Source organism: Balaenoptera acutorostrata, chromosome 9 (genome assembly GCF_949987535.1).
Source record: "Balaenoptera acutorostrata chromosome 9, mBalAcu1.1, whole genome shotgun sequence".
Lineage (NCBI taxonomy): Eukaryota > Metazoa > Chordata > Mammalia > Artiodactyla > Balaenopteridae > Balaenoptera > Balaenoptera acutorostrata.
The window spans coordinates 53421881-53438767 of NC_080072.1; the positions used below are offsets into that span (position 1 = coordinate 53421881).

The window sequence follows — 16887 nt, forward strand, 5'->3', positions numbered from 1 at the left end:
ATCACTTTGGCAGGAATGGGAAACCAAGTCAATAAGTGTTTTCTTTTGTGTTTATTTATACATTTTTTGGGCAGCAAAACTGTGTTTATTAAAAAAAAAAGTGGGGCTTCCCTGGTGGCGCAGTGGTTGGGAGTCTGCCTGCCAGTGCAGGGGACGCGGGTTCGAGCCCTGGTCTGGGGGGATCCCGCGTGCCGCGGAGCGGCTGGGCCCGTGAGCCACGGTTGCTGGGACTGCGCGTCTGGAGCCTGTGCTCCGCGACGCGGGAGGCCGCGATGGTGGGAGGCCCGCGCGCCGTGATGGGGAGTGGCCCCCGCTTGCCGCAAAATGGAGGAAGCCCTCGCACGGAAGCGAGGATCCAACACAGCCATAAATAAATAAATAAAAAAAAAAAAAAAAAAAAAAAAAGTGCACTATGAACACACTTCACTGCTTCGGTTGAAGAACCCCCAGCTAAATAAAAAGACCAATATTAAAAGCAGCACTAACTGGTTACTGCCTTAAAGATACATTAAAAAGAATCAAATGCTACAGTGTAGGAACACAATAACCCCCATGTCAGAAATCACAACTTCTTCCAAATAAAGAATATGACCCATCGCCATATTGAATTGATATTTATTTCAGGACATGCCATGTCAAAATAAAACAAAAGAGTCAACCCTTGCCTTTAACAATAATATTGTATTATAAAAGCACTTTACAACTCCATCCCGTCTTTGAGTACAAGTTACTGGGGTATGTGGGCTAATGATTATTTGAAAGCATTTCTCTATTCAGACCCATGATCCAAGTGCTCTCTGAATATTATAAGGTGACAGTAAGTGGGAAGTGGAGGAGGAAGAGGAAAGAGAGGGGAAGGAATAAGGTTCTCCCAGTTAAGGGTTTTGTTGCAATGAGGGGATGAGGAACTATGAAGATATTTCTGTTGTCTTTTCATCCTTATACTGTGTTAAGTAATGCTTACAACATAAATTCAGCAGGCTTTTCCTGAGCTGTAACTCAGAAATTTTCTTCTTGCAAACAATGTATTTACAAATGTATTTATTAACTTACACAGCAATCTCACAATAACTAGTAAAGATTAAAATGGTGCACTCCTAGTATATTTGTTTGCAGTGTTTTAAGGGAAATACATATTGCCATTGTTATGAAGCTCTAAATGACTGAATAAAACATCTAAAAATTGAAAGTAGTTTTAAAAAAGGCAAAGAAATAAATATCACCAAAGAAAAAAGATTAATTGTAGCTTAAATATAAAATTAAATCACTAGTTAATTAAGCAAACTATACAGATCTAATAAAAAGCAAAACCAGATTGAGAGAACCAACATAAAAAAATGCTGAAAAATAAGGCATAAATCTGCATATTAAGTTTTATTTTCATTCTCTCCTTTCCCTCTTCTATGTATGCTTTTTCAGATCTGCCTCTAGGGCTTATAAGAAAACTGTTTCCATTTTCAATTTGACCTCAATTGTCCTGGGCAAAGTATTTGCTATTCTGTTGAGGATTCTTTAGTTGGTAAGCTTTAGATATCATTGTTTCTACTGGTTACAGTAGTTTCGATCAAAGTGCCAAATTTAAATTCTTCCACTGGTTCTTCTTAAAGGAATTTGATTTCTACAGTGCCTTGCCTGCATAGCATTTCAAAGAAAAGAAACAAAGGAAGGAAGGAAGAAAGGAAGGAAGAAAGAAGGAAAGAAAGAAAGGAAGAAAGAAAAAGAAAACTCAAGAGAAATCTATTGCCTAAAAAAGTTTAGTTTTGTTTTTTAAACAAACAGAAGAACTCGATTTTGACGAATTTAAAATCTTGGGAGAAACAGCTCTTAGAAGAATTAAATATTTAAAACCTGTTCTGAAGCACTTTTACTTTTCTCTCCCGGAGTCTAACATGTGAAAGAATCATTTGTTTTGGTCAGAAATATATTTTATGTTCATTTACTTGTAAGTACTCAGTATGTTCATTAGGACTTATTCTGAAGACGCACCAGAACCTTTTCCTTATTCCAGCACTGCCTACCATGACAGTTGAGTTTTGACCTCAATTAAGGTCTAAGTAATTTATGTCAGTGCTTAAGAAAAATTTTGGTTATCTTGAGAGCAAGTGGTATTGCTAAAACTGAAGGATAATTCCAATGGGCTTGGTCTGACTACTGCTTTACCCCCTTTTGTTTGTTTTGATGGAGGGAGGTTTGGAATAGGAAATGGGGTAAAGAACAAGCAAGTAAAGCAGGGAGAGATCAAGTAGGTAGGTAAGTGCTGCTGTGAACAACTGCTCCTTAACCAAGCCACATACTGTTGAGATTTCCATCACTTTGAAGTACATTCTCATAACATTAAAAAGGAAAAAAAAATGTTAAGAAAATGTATCTAATTTTTAAAGTTATCACTGGAATATGCTTGAATTGTTTGGCTTTTTGTAAAATATAAATAATGAAGACACTGACTTTTTTGTGCTTGTGAAGCTAATAGATCATCTCCAAGAGACAGGCAGCAATGCTGAATTGCAATACGTTATTACTGAAGGGAAAAGGGTCAAGCCAATATTCACACTGCAGTCAATGAAAGAGTAAGGGGGCCAAAGCAGTGAGCTTCTGGAGGAAAGTTGAAGGTGCCATAGGGGATTAGCAGGAACAGCCTCCTTCGCTGACTGGTTGCTCCTGAGGCTTTTCCAGTTTTATGTCAATCACTGAAACAAAAGCTAAGGAACTATAAATGGGAAAGTACAATTCCAATTCTGCTGAACATCGACAATTCTGCTAAGACCCCTTCCATTCCTATTTGGCTTCAGAGACTACTCAGCCACTATTTTCTATATAGCTGGCTCACCATATAAGGTGCTCATATGGAATAAACTTGCTTATATCTCCTATATGCAGCAAGGTTCAGAATAAGGTTAATTCCTACTCATGGAAATCTATCCTAAGGAAATTATTCTACAGGAGTAAGAAATCACATAAAGATGATGTTCCTTAAAAAATTATCTATAATAAAAATCTGAAAATAGCCTATAAGAGAGTTCCACAACAGGGAGAGAATTTAATAAATAATGGGGCTTCAACTCTATAGAACATATTATGCTGCTAAAGTAAAGGCTTAGAAAACATAAAACATTCAGAAGTGGGAAGAGCTGAATACAAAGTGCTATGAATTCTATGGCTTAATAAAACTGTCTGCATATGGAAAAACACTAGAAGGTAAATATGAGACAAACAAGGAAAATATCAAAGTTCTTTTAAATAACTAATATTACATGTGCTTCATTCTGTCCCATTTCTGAAAGCAGAGGTCACGATAAAGCTCCAAACTTAGTTATCTCCTGCCTATGCCAAGTAGACAGTTCAACTGATAGAAAAAGCAGGGGAAGGAAATATGATATATATTGTGGGGAAAAAGCCCAGAGCCAAGGGATGTCAAAATTAAGAAGCAGGAGGGTGGGATGTTAAGAGTTTCCTGCTCATTAAAAATCAGGCAAGCAAACAAACACAAGCCCTCTCACTGATTAATCGTAGTGAGCAGCAGGCTGCAAAGAATGCAACTGGATACCCAGATCTCATTTGTTATAGAAAAACTTTTTGCTCCTAAACCATCAATTCTTGGCTGTAAAAGGCAATGGCATAATATTCCTAAGCCAACCAAGTGGGGCTCTAAAGACTTGTAGTAATAAAATTTCCTGATGAAACAAAAAGGATACTGTCTTCTCTGCTTCTGTCCTGTGTGCTTTCCATTCCAGGCAGAGCTGCTGCAACACGTCGGAAGAGCTGTGGAAAAAGAGATGTGATAATTGGGAGGGAAAATTTAGCAAAAGGTATCAAGTAAAGGGATGACCACTGGATGGTTGAGTTAAAGGATATGGTTTCTGGGTTATTCCTTAGACCTTAGCACAATGAAAGCACATTAAAATGTCTATTTATTCTAAAAATGAATATCATGTGAAAACCAGCATGTCAAATACAAAGAGGATCCTTGCTTTCCAACGGGTGAGATTAGACATGAACAAACAGCTAAGAACTAAGCAGCAAAAATATCATTTGAGTCATAAAAACAAACTACTACAGGAACTCAGAGTAAGGACAGAATGTTCATTTAAACTGTATAGTGGCATTCCTATCTTTTATAATGAGTTAGGTTCTAAAGTTAGTGTACATATGGAGAAAGTCAGTCTAGTCAAAACTGCCCTTGATAACTCCTTAGGAAATCACTGTTAGAAACCACCATACCACACTCAATCCTGGTGAGATGTTCACTTTGAGAGGCATGTGGGAACAGAAACTGACTGAAGGAACAACAGAGTCATACTCTACTTCATGTCCAAACCTAGCTACCCACTTACTGAGAAGAATGGCAGGTAAAACTGCAGATTATTTCAATCATTTCTTTTTGTTAGGCATGCAGTGTAAAATTCCTATAAATTAAAATGCACATATGATGTTAACAACCTTATACTAAGTGCCTGCTTACTTGAGGCACTGTCTAAAGTTCTCTAGGGACACAGAAATGAACAAGATGTACTTTTTAGATTCAAGGAGCTCACAGTTTGGCAAAGGAGATAGACTCAAACCATTCCTTGTGTTACAATGCAATGAGTGCTATGAACTAAGGAAGTAGAAAATGATATGACAATACAGACGTAAGAAGGCCCTACTCAAGAGGCCGAGAAAAATCCTCAGGCAATGACATTTGAGTTGGGATTTAAAGGTAGTTTTAAAGATTTCACATGGTTCAAAAACATACCATACAAAGCACTCAGAGTTTAAGCACTCCGTAAATGTTGCTGAATTAAAATGAGAAGAAACAGAAAGAAGGCCAAAGATGAAAGAATGGAACTATAAGTAATCTGTCTAGGGAAAGAAGTATAGAAAAGGAGCAAATCTTTATCTGTAGGCAATAAGTATGATGTGGTAGGATTAAGGAAGACCTGAATAAAAGTATAATTGTCTTGGTTCTGTAACGTTTAGTAGCATTTAGAGATGTGCCAAAGTTAGGCATTAGCCTCAATATTCAACCAAAATCAGCTATTAGACTTAAAATTGCAGAATGCTTACTTGAACATCAGAAACTGTGCATGATCAAAGATCATGTGGTTGTGTAAATTACCATCAATCAAATCAATGTAACATTAATTGTATAAAGGTGGGTCCATTTGGATTAATATATGAATACTCAGTTTCAAATACAGATCAGCACTCTAGATCTAGATACAAGAATAAATGCTGCAATAATTAATGTCTGTGAAAGCTGTTAATTTTATGAACAAAAGTAACTTAAAATTTACAAAAGCAAAATGAACTCAGAAATAGGTTAATACAGTGCATTAGATAACTTTAGGAAGAATATTATGCCCTTTCAAAACTAGCAAGTGTTTGTAATTAATTAATGCATGCCAAGTTGGACAATAATTCTAATCCTTTTGAAGTTTTTATATAATAGTATTAGATAATGAATTAAAAGCAGAATGTTAACTTTGTCAGCTCAAAATTTTATGCATCAGGAAAAGTCTAACACCCATTAAAAATCACTTTTCATCCAGAGATAAAGAATATAGAGTATGAAGGAAACACATATTTTATAGACATAAGAAAGCCTGAAAAAAAAATGTGTTTCCCCTCCAACATCAACTGAAAACAACCATCTATTTAGTACTGCAAACCAGCAATGAGTATAGTGACTACTGGAATAATCTAGCAGCTGACAATGTGGCACTAAACAAATCTTGTATCCCAGAAATCCGTTCTATAATGGTGATATTCAGTTTTTGCCGCAATGATTTTCAAGAATGGTTAGGTAGTCCAGACCAACTGGAGCACACAATATTTAAAAGGATTAGAATGAAGCTATATATATATATTGAAAGCCAGACTAAAGACAGACCTGCAAAGAATATGGACTTCATCTGGCAAAGGAAGGCACTAAAAAAAGCAGTGTGCATAAAGACTTCTTTCAATAATTCCAGTGTATTACTATGACTACAAAGACATACACATCACATATTGAAAGCAAAAGATATTAAGGTGAGATGGCTAAAACCTAAAAGGTGAAGTGTTTACATTCTGGGTAGGCCACTTATGTGAGAGGTCATCTTTCTGTTTTCCAATTTTCTCATCTGTAAAATGGGCTTAAGATAATAGTACACTTAACTGACTATTGTGAAAATTAAGGGAAATCATTATGTAAACTGCTTAGGGCTGATCTTCTACATAGAAAGTCTTTCATATACAATAGCTCTCTTCCTATCAGAACTGAGTATCAGTCACAATAACCCATGGTCCTGTGGGCTAAGGGAACAGAATGTTTTGAAATTCTGCAAGAATTCTAGGACTACAGCAAAGCACCAATAGGCACAAAATCCTGCTTTAAGAAACTGTAAAACTGACAGGAAAAATGTGGGGGGGGGTTGGGAGAGATCATCTGAAAATATTAAAGCAGAAATGAAATGTTCTTACTTAGGAAAATCCAGAAATCTTCCCCAAGATCTCATAGCTTGCTCAGACATGAAATATTTATTAAACTGCCTACCTGTTCAAGATACATAATCTTTTTGGCTTCTAAGAATATTTTATTATGGGCTAGCTTAGAAATTGAAATTTTTTTTTCATGTTGGAGGCATAGGGAAGGTCTGTTTACCTTCTGTGAAAATGGAACAAGGTTTACAAGTTTTGAGGCTTTTTAAAAAATTAAAGTAAGTTCTAGTTAGTGAAAAGTACATAACTAATGAGGTCTTTCAGGGAGGGTATTGTTAGAGTTACACCCATCTACCTATTCTCATAATATAACATAGGAATATCCTCCCCTGCTCCCAGCTCAATCTGTCTAGCTGATAGATCCTTCAGGATCCATTCCCTGATAACTCTGAGAAAAAACCTCCCTAACCCATTCCCAGATTCCTTCAATCCCATCATCTTCCAATCTAATTAAACACTTCTATATATTCCAAGAGCACCCTGCATTTCTTCTTCTTTTTTAAATATATTTATTAATTTGTTTGTTTATTTATTTATTTATGGCTGCATTGGGTCTTCGTTGCTGCGCGCAGGCTTTCTCTAGTTGCGGCGAGCAGGGGCTACTCTTCGTTGCGGTGCACGGGCTTCTCATCACGGTGGCTTCTCTTGTAGCGGAGCACGGGCTCCAGGTGCGGGGGTTTCAGCAGTTGTGGCACGTGGGCTCAGTAGTTGTGGCTCACAGGCTCTAGAGCACAGGCTCAGTAGTTGTGGCACACGGGCTTTGTTGCTCTGTGGCATGTGGGATCTTCCCAGACCAGGGCTCGAACCAATGTCCCCTGCACTGGCAGGCGGATTCTTAACCACTGCACCACCAAGGAAGTCCCCTGCATTTCTTCTTTCAGAGCTTTTATTACACTGATTATAATGGTCTATTTACCTCCCAGTCTTTCCCTCTAGACTTTAACCACTGGAGGACAAGGCTCATATTTCATCTTTGTTATCCTAGTACCTGACATGCAGTAGATATTCTTTAAAATGTTAGTTGTAAGAATGGCTAATGCGTGTGAAAACACATCAGAAAGCACGCAGTGCAGTACAAATAGTTGATTAGTGCCTTTATCCACTGGCTTTTTTGAGTTCACTTCCATCTGAATTCTCAGATAATTCTTAATTTTTTTTTGGCCACGCTGCACAGTATATGGGATAGTTCTCCAACAAGGGATCAAACCTCGCCCCCTACATTGGAAGCATGGAGTCTTAACCACTGGACTGCTAGGGAAGTCCCTCAGATAATTCTTTAGGCATGACTATCCATAGTACTATTTAGTAGATGATCACAGATTTGAGAAAGCCTGTTTTTTTTTAAAATCAAGTAAAAGAAAAATTAGCAATACTTATGCCCATTGACTCCTCCTGACCCCAGAAAACAAAAGAAATCAATGTACTCAGTTTCTTGTAGAAAAAGGAATTATAAAAGGAATTTTAAATTTATATGCAGAGTGACAGTGAAGGAAAACGCTGATAAACTTCAACTAGATGGAAAAACAAATGCCACTGAATCTCTCCAATCAAATATGAAAAAGGATTTTTTAAAAACAAAGATTCAATTAACACAAGCAAATATAATGGGGGGAAATGACAATTAAGAGGGACCAGAACAGGGACTTCCCTGTTGGCGCAGTGGTTAAGAATCCACCTGCCAGTTCAGAGCACACGGGTTCGATACCTGGTCGGGGAAGATCCCACATGCCGAAGAGCAACTAAGCCCGTGCAATACAACTACTGAGCCTGCGCTCTAGAGCCCGTGAGCCAAAAAAAACCTACTGAGCACGTGTGCCACAACTACTGAAGCCCATGCGCCTAGAGCCCGTGCTCTGCAACAAGAGAAGCCACTGCAATGAGAAGCCCGCGCACCACAAGAAGAGTAGCCCTGCTCACCACAACTAGAGAAAGCCTGCATGCAGCAACAAAGACCCAATGCAGCCAAAAAATAAAATAAATACATACATTAATTAAAAAAAAAAAAAGAGGGACCAGAACATTAACTGGTAGATCTGAGAAATACACACTTTTTTTTGTTGGCCGCACTGTGCAGCTTGTGGGATCTTAGTTCCCCAACCAGGAATCTAACCCGTGCCTCCTGCAGTGGAAGTGCAGAGTCCTAACCACTGGGCCGCCAGGGAATTCCCCAGAGAACTATACACTCAAACAAAGCAACAAGCCTCCATTATCTACAAAATTAAATATATTAGACACAGAGGAGTAAATAGGTTAACATGACCCCATAGGTCCCCCCACTCTTTTATTTTTACCTTTGAGAATAATTAGAACTAAATACTTCAGGAAAGCTTTCTTGAAAGGTTATGTGTGAAGTCCTTCCTTCAAGACCACTAGTTCTCAACACCTATAGTGCATCGGAATTACCTAGGAAACTTAACAACAAGCAAAACACCAGATGCTTGGGTCCCACCCCCAAAGACAGATTCTACTAGTTTGGGTGGGGCTAGGCCCTTAGTACATTTCATTTAAAATTCTCCAGATGAGGGACTTCCCTGGTGGTCCAGTGGATAAGATTCCACACTTCCACTGCAGGGGGCACAGGTTTGACCCCTGGTTGGGGAACTAAGATCCCTCAAGACCTGCGGCGTGGCCAAAAACAACAACAAAAACCCCCAAAATCTCCAGATGATTCTAATGTGCTCTGAGGGTGCTGTAAGGCCAATGCTGTAACAATAATCTGTAAGGAGTGTGAAGTAATCAATCAAATCAAGTAGGCAAAAAAAAAAAGGTAATAATGAGTGCTTAACTTTACATATTTTCTCATCATAATCCTTGCAATAACTTGTAAGGAAGGTATTAATATCCCCATTTTATAGAAATCTAAGGCTAAAGAGAGTATTTGCCATCCACCAAATGAATAGCAGAGCCGAGATTCTAAAGTTCATATTTTTCCTATTACCTTATGTTGCCTAGTATAAATGGAAGTTCTTTCTATATGGAAAGCACTGTGGAAAGGGTTGTGTGAAGAAACAGCTAACAATCTTGGGAAGAGGAATTTGCTTTGTGAAACACTATTATTATATACAAATCACAGACATAAAAATTTAATCAATGTATCTGAAAAATTTGGTGCTCCCTAAAAATATTTCAATTAAATTACTGGGTCGGCCAAAGGTTCGTTCGTTTTCTTCCGTAAGATGGCTCTGGTAGCGCTCAGTTGTCTTTAACTTCATTCGAAATAATTTTGTTAGATTGTATATGACAGCTGTCATATCAGCGTGCGTTTAAAAAAAGACTTATCAAAATTGGTGAGTTTTTGTGTAGCCATTTTAACATTGAAGATGGAAGAAAAAGAGCAATATTTTTGGCATATTATGCTTTATTATTTCAAGAAAGGTAAAAACGCAACTGAAACGCAAAAAAAGGTTTGTGCAGTGTATGGAGAAGGTGCTGTGACTGATCAAACATGTCAAAAGTGGTTTGCGAAGTTTCGTGATGGAGATTTCTCCCTGGACGATGCTCCATGGTTGGGTAGACCAGTTGAAGTTGATAGCGATCAAATCGAGACATTAATTGAGAACAATCAATGTTACACCATGCAGGAGAGAGCCGACACACTGAAAATATCCAATTAAAGCACTGAAAATCATCTGCACCAGCTTGGTTATGTTCACCGCTTTGATGTTTGGATTACACATAAGTTAAGCAAAAAAAATCTTCTTGACCGTATTTCTGCATGCAATTCTCTATTGAAATGTAATGAAAACATTCCGTTTTTAAAACAAATTGTGACGGGCGATGAAAAGTGGATACTGTACAATAATGTGGAAGGGAAGAGATCGTGGGGCAAGTGAAATAAACCACCACCAACCACACCAAAGGCTAGTCTTCATCCAAAGAAGGTGACGTTGTGTACATGGTGGGATTGGGAGTCCTCTATTATGAGCTCCTTCCGGAAAACCAAACGATTAATTCCAACGAGTATTGCTCCCAACGAGACCAACTGAAAGCAGCACTCGACAAAAAGTGTCCAGAATTAGTCAACAGAAAACGCATAATCTTCCATCAGGATAATGCAAGACCACATGTTTCTTTAATGACCAGGCAAAAACTCTTACAGCTTGGCTGGGAAGTTCTGATTCATCCGCCATATTTACCAGACATTGCACCTTCAGATTTCCATTTATTTTGGTCTTTCCAAAATTCTCTTAATGGAAAAAAAATCCCTGGAAGACTGTAAAAGGCACCGGGAACAGTTCTTTGCTCAAAAAGATAAAAAGTTTTGGGAAAACAGAATTATGAAGTTGCCTGAAAAATGGCAGAAGGTAGTGGAACCAAACGGTGAATACTTTGTTCAATAAAGTTCTTGGTGAAAATGAAAAATGTGTCTTTTATTTTTACTTAAAAACCAAAGGCACTTTTGGCCAACCCAAAAAAAGAATCAATGTCACTAACTTATACTAAACTTAGGACATCCCAAAATAGACCAAGAAAATGCTTTACAAAAGCCAAGTTCTATCCTTACATAAATATATGTAAGACAGGAAGGAAACAACTCTAGGGGTTTGTTTTAAATAATCATTAAAGGAAAATCCATATTTTAAATGCCAATGATATGCTAAAAGAGGCTTCTGCTATATTAGAAATGACAGAGGACTAACTATGGGGCCAGTACAGTTGGTAATGTTTTTTTAAAAATCCTCTCACTTGTATTAACTGAATATCCACTTCCTATAGGCATTCTGGGGCGTCCTTCTCAGGATGCTTACCAGAATATTTTCTTTTCCTGGAAAAATGGTGTCAATTCCACTCTGACCTCCAGGTGTATGGTATTTTACTTGTAATTTCTAGGGAGAAATAGGCATGTTTAAGTTGCAGTGACAGCTACAGGAATTAGCTCTGGGGATGATGACAAGCTGAATATTGGCTCTCCATAGAAACTTTCAAGTTGAATATTTTGGGCTATGATTTTAGGTATTTAATTTAAAGGGGTAAAATGAAGATTTCAAAGTAAAATCATTGTTGCTACCAGTTCTTACCTTTATTATAAGATTAACTAAGTACTTTATAAGCAAGAGGATATTCCATTCTTCAAAGAGTAAGCTAAGTTAATCAGTTCCATCAACGTACAGAAAATTTTCCATTATGAAAGTAATTTTTGTACTGTAAGGGCAGGGAATGTTTTATACACCACTACAATTCTCATGTGATGAGTGCTCAGTATTTGTTATCTTTGATTTTTTGCTAGATCTCTATTTTAATTTTGGTAGCCTAGCATTTCTTAAATGAAAGGTTATTTTATTACCGGTTTTTTCTTTTTTTTTTGGCAATCAGCTCTTAATGGATCTTTTTGCTTTCCACCCTTCCCCTTTTTTTTTTTTTTTTTAAAGTTTAATTTTTATTTATTTATTTATTTATGGCTGTGTTGGGTCTTCATTTCTGTGCGAGGGCTTTTCTCTAGTTGCGGCAAGCGGGGGCCACTCTTCATCGTGGTGCGCGGACCTTTCACTGTCGTGGCCTCTCTTGTTGCGGAGCACAGGCTCCAGATGCGCAGGCTCAGTAGTTGTGGCTCACGGGCCCAGTTGCTCCGTGGCATGTGGGATCCTCCCAGACCAGGGCTCGAACCCGTGTCCCCTGCATTGGCAGGCAGACTCTCAACCACTGCGCCACCAGGGAAGCCCCACCCTTCCCCTTTTACAGTCTATTTTTCACAGAGCAGCCAGTGATTTCTTTTAAATCCTAAATCAGAACATGTCAAATCTCTGATTAAAACCTTCCAACAGCTTCCTATCTTACTCAGAATAAAAGCCTAGAGCCTAAATCCTTGCTACAGCCTACATGGACTTAGACCTCTGTCCCCTAGAACTATCCCTCTGTAAGCTTATTTCCTAACACTTGCCCCCCTCCCTCATTCCACTCTAACTGAACCAGCCTTACTATTCCTTAAACATGCCAAGTACCTTTGAACTTGCTGTTGCACTTGATGCTTGGAATGTTCTTCCCTAGATACATAAACAACTTACTTCCTCAATTCCTTTAGATCTCTGTTCAAATATCACCTTATCAGAAAGGCTTTTCCTGATTACCTTTTACAAAACATCAATATCTTAACCCTTTCACCAGTACTCTTTATCTCCCTGACCTGACTTCTGCTTTTCTCCACAGCACTTATAACCTCATGAAGTATTATATTTTCATTTATGGCCTAACTTTCTATACTAGAATGTAAACTTCATAATGGTATGGACTTAGGATATTTTGCTCACTATTGTATATCCACTGCCTATAACGTAACAGAACTAGGCATGTAGGAGGCGATCAACAAATATCTGATGAGTGAATTGACTTAATAAGAGCATGGTCAGGGACTTCCCTGGTGGTCCAGTGGAAAACAAATCTGCCTTACAATGCAGGGGAAGTGGGTTCGATCCCCGGTCAGGAAACTAAGATCCCATATAACGCGGGGCAACTAAAGCCCACATGCCACAACTACTGAGCGCACGTGCCTCAGCTAGAGCCTGCGTGACGCAAACTACAGAGCTCACGCACCTTGGAGCCTGCGCGCCACAACTGGAAAGAGAAAACCTGCATGCCACAACTAGACAGAAGCCTGCGTGCCACAACGAAAGATCCCGCGTGCTGCAACTAAGACCCGATGCAGCCATAAATAAATAAATAAATAAATAAATAATAAATCTTTAAAAAATAAAATAAAAAAAGAGCGTGGTCAATATAATAATTTCTCATTCAACCAGTTCATGTTCACCATGGCTTCCTGACATTTAGTGATATTAAAGTCCTACTGTGTTAGGGATATAAAGCACAAAAGGATAAATTAGGGGTATGGATAAACATTACATGTTGTATGTAAAGTGCCTGGTAGAAAGACAACAAAGAAATGTATTAAAGTTAATATTTATAACATAATATTTATACAATGCATAGCAGGTAGTCTTGTATTATATGTTAATTTCTCTTCTTCCTTAGAGTATCATCTTATCTATACAAATCAAATATACACCTCAAGGGTTTAGCTTTTTGTGGCTTTTTTTAAAATACATAATCTTTATTATTATTATTTTTAAATATTTATTTGGTTGCATGGGGTCTTAGTTGTGGCAGGCGGGCTCCTTAGTATGGCTGGTCAGCTCCTTATTTGTGGCTTGCAGGTTCCTTATTTGTGGCACGCGGGCTCCTTACTTGAGGCATGTGAACTCTTACTTGCGGCACGCATGTGGGATCTAGTTCCCTGACCAGGGATCGAACCCAGGCCTCCTGCATTGGGAGCACAGAGTCTTATCCACTGCGCCACCAGGGAAGTCCCTTTTGCGGCATTTTTAAACAAACCCTTCCTTGATCATCCTAACTGCATATGATCTTATTCATTTCTGCAACAAATATACCTCCTTGTGCCAGCATTCATTTTACATCTCAATAATTACCGTGGATCTTACTATCTTGTAGCATCTGCTATGCATTTATCATGTACTACCTACCTTTCACTGCATAGTTTTCATGAGAATGTAATTCTTCTCTTCAACTATAAGTTTTTTTTGAAGTCAAGAACCATATTTTATATAACTTTATGCTCTCCAAAGAACCTACAGTGGTCTTACATATTGTAGGCACTTGATACGGGTGGAGTAAGGTGTGTGATAAAGTATAAGATTAAGACCTGCTATGAACCAAGAACTGTGGTTGACATGGGATTCAGTGGTGTAGGAAAGACACCATCCCTACCAATGCTTAAAATAAACGTTTTCTCAGCAGGTATAAAATAATTTTCATTCACGCGCGTGCACATACACACACGACTCCACTGTGAATGGTACACAAGTTTTCACTGACTTGTTAGTGCTGATGCCCATCAGCTACCATTAATTTCTCACAAAGTCCTCCCTTCTCTTTCAAACGAATCTTTTTCTTCTGATAAGCACGGATGATTCTAGAAGTTAAAGATCAAGGAGCGTTTCAGTTCCTATTCTATTTTCCAGTACTGTAAAATTAGAGAATAAAATAAGAAGGGTGACACCCACACACTAAATACTTCACTAAAAGAATGTACTAATTCTCAGATGCAAAATGAGGTGGAACCTTAAATAATCACCTTATCATGACCACTTCCTTCAGCAATTTAAACACCAGACAACTTTCATAAATAAAGCAATATTATTGCTTTTTTAAAAACACATTTAGGGCTTCCCTGGTGGCACAGTGGTTGAGAATCTGCCTGCTAATGCAGGGGACACGGGTTCGAGCCCTGGTCTGGGAGGATCCCACATGCCGCGGAGCAACTAGGCCCGTGAGCCACAACTACTGAGCCTGCGCGTCTGGAGCCTGTGCTCCGCAACAAGAGAGGCCACGATAGTGAGAGGCCCGTGCACCGCGATGAAGAGTGGCCCCCGCTTGCCACAACTAGAGAAAGCCCTCGCACAGAAACGAAGAACCAACATAGCAATCAATCAGTCAATCAATCAAAAAAAAAAAAAAACACATTTAGAAAAATAAAGGGTAAATTTTTCTTAGGCTGTCTTTTTATGAAATATTGAAAGGATAAAAATCAATATTTAAATATCCTATATACTACAAGTGATCATGTTAGATTATTATTATATATTCTAGTTCTAACCCTGATAGTTTTTATTTAAAAACTACAAAATAGGGGCTTCCCTGGTGGCGCAGTGGTTGAGAGTCTGCCTGCTAATGCAGGGGACACGGGTTCGAGCCCTGGTCTGGGAAGATCCCACATGCCACGGAGCAGCTGGGCCCGTGAGCCACAATTGCTGAGCCTGCGCGTCTGGAGCCTGTGCCCCGCGACGGGAGGGGCCGCGATAGAGAAAGGCCCCCGCACCGCGATGAAGAGTGGCCCCCGCTTGCCGCAACTGGAGAAAGCCCTCGCACGAACCGAAGACCCAACACAGCCAAAAATAAATAAATAAATAAATAAATAAATAAGAAAATCCTTTAAAAAAAAAAAAACTACAAAATATTCTTTAAGACAGAAACAAGATTTTAGGGTTAAATGCTTAAACCAGACTAAAGAGCAAAAGGTTTTAAGCAAAGAACATCTTTAAATAAGAAGAAAAAGTAGCCATATTGGGTAGGAATAAATTTGTTTTATTTTAAGCCAAAGTTCTGAGGCATTAAGGCCCAATTACTTGAACCACGGTTAGACTTTCAATGATGCATTAGTGAAATCTCTCCTAGAATTGTTTAAAAAGGAAAAAGAGCAAAGAGAAAGCCCATTTTAAGCTTTTATTATACATATTATAATCTAGTACATGAGGGAGTGGGGAGGAGGAATCCAATTAGCAGAAAATTAAAAAGACATCTCTGTACATGTAAAGTACAACTAGATGGTACCTTCAGTACTGATATACATGTCTTATATACAGAAAGACTTCTGTGTACCTCTTGGTGAACAGGCATGATTTTGTCAAATAAAATAAGTACAATGCACAATCATCAAAAGTAACTGCATTTTGCAAACACATGGCTGAACAAACATACACAATGCTTACTTAACAGCTCGTAAGACTGTGACTCTCAGTGTTTTCCAAGAGTGTGACTGGACTGTAAAATTTACCTGGTAAATTTTTGAATACCAGCACCATTTCTGAATTATGACTGACCTACAACAAAAACTCAGAAGGAATCTGAGATTATTTCTTCATAATCACTTCTGTTGATGTGTTACTCACTGACCAAATAATTTAATTCAAAAACCTACTTATATTAACCTTAGATAAGCAATAACATACAGAATTCAGGAATTCTGTATGGAATTCTGGAACAAACTGGTCTTCTATATTAAATAAAACCAAGTATGTACATGCTAAATAGTCTCAGTTATTTCATTTATCAGATATTTTAATTTTTACCCCATAATTTCAATACAGACTCCAGTTTTGGTAACAGCAGAGTAGCTTATATAGGACTAACACTCTTGCAGATAGCATTTACTAACTGTGGACAACTATTTGAAGGCTCTCAAGAGTAACAAAAAGCAGATACAAACTAGGAGGAATTCATACTAGAAGGGAACCCACACCCACTGGGTGAGGGTCACCTTTATACAGGTTTTCCCAAGAGCCAATCCTAGTTTGTACAATATGGGGTGGTTAGAACTCAAGCAGAAAACTAGAGTTTTACAGGTTTGAGGTGTCAACTGACTACCAGAGTGGCTGTATTAAGGAAGAAAATAACAAAAAGGAGGGAGCCAACAGTAGGAGCCCTAAAATCTACACATAAAATTCCTGCAAATCCTCAGTTAACTCTTTAATGGTACATATGTAGGAGAGATTCCAAGGAGCCCATCTGAAAGCAACAGCCAGAAGGCTGAAAGAAATGAGCAGAGATTTCAGCTACTGCCTGCTCCAGGGATACAGTTTAGAGTTTCAATCCCACCAAGATAGAAAAGCTTGATAAACATCTCAGGCTTTCTACAGA

General features: G+C 38.3%; 1 protein-coding gene across 2 annotated transcripts in view; it reads right to left on the reverse strand.

Moving 5' to 3' along the window:
* Positions 1-599: 599 nt before the first annotated feature.
* The window catches only part of RAB6A (RAB6A, member RAS oncogene family), a 79104-nt gene continuing 62816 nt past the window's right edge, over positions 600-16887 (reverse strand). For both annotated transcript variants that reach the window (XM_057553201.1, XM_057553199.1), the window contains exons 7-8: positions 3693-3759; positions 600-2687 (exon numbers count right to left, since the gene is read on the reverse strand). In XM_057553201.1, the coding sequence (XP_057409184.1) occupies positions 2623-2687; positions 3693-3759 (132 nt within the window). In that variant the 3' untranslated portion in view covers positions 600-2622. The remainder of the gene's footprint in view (positions 2688-3692; positions 3760-16887) is intronic.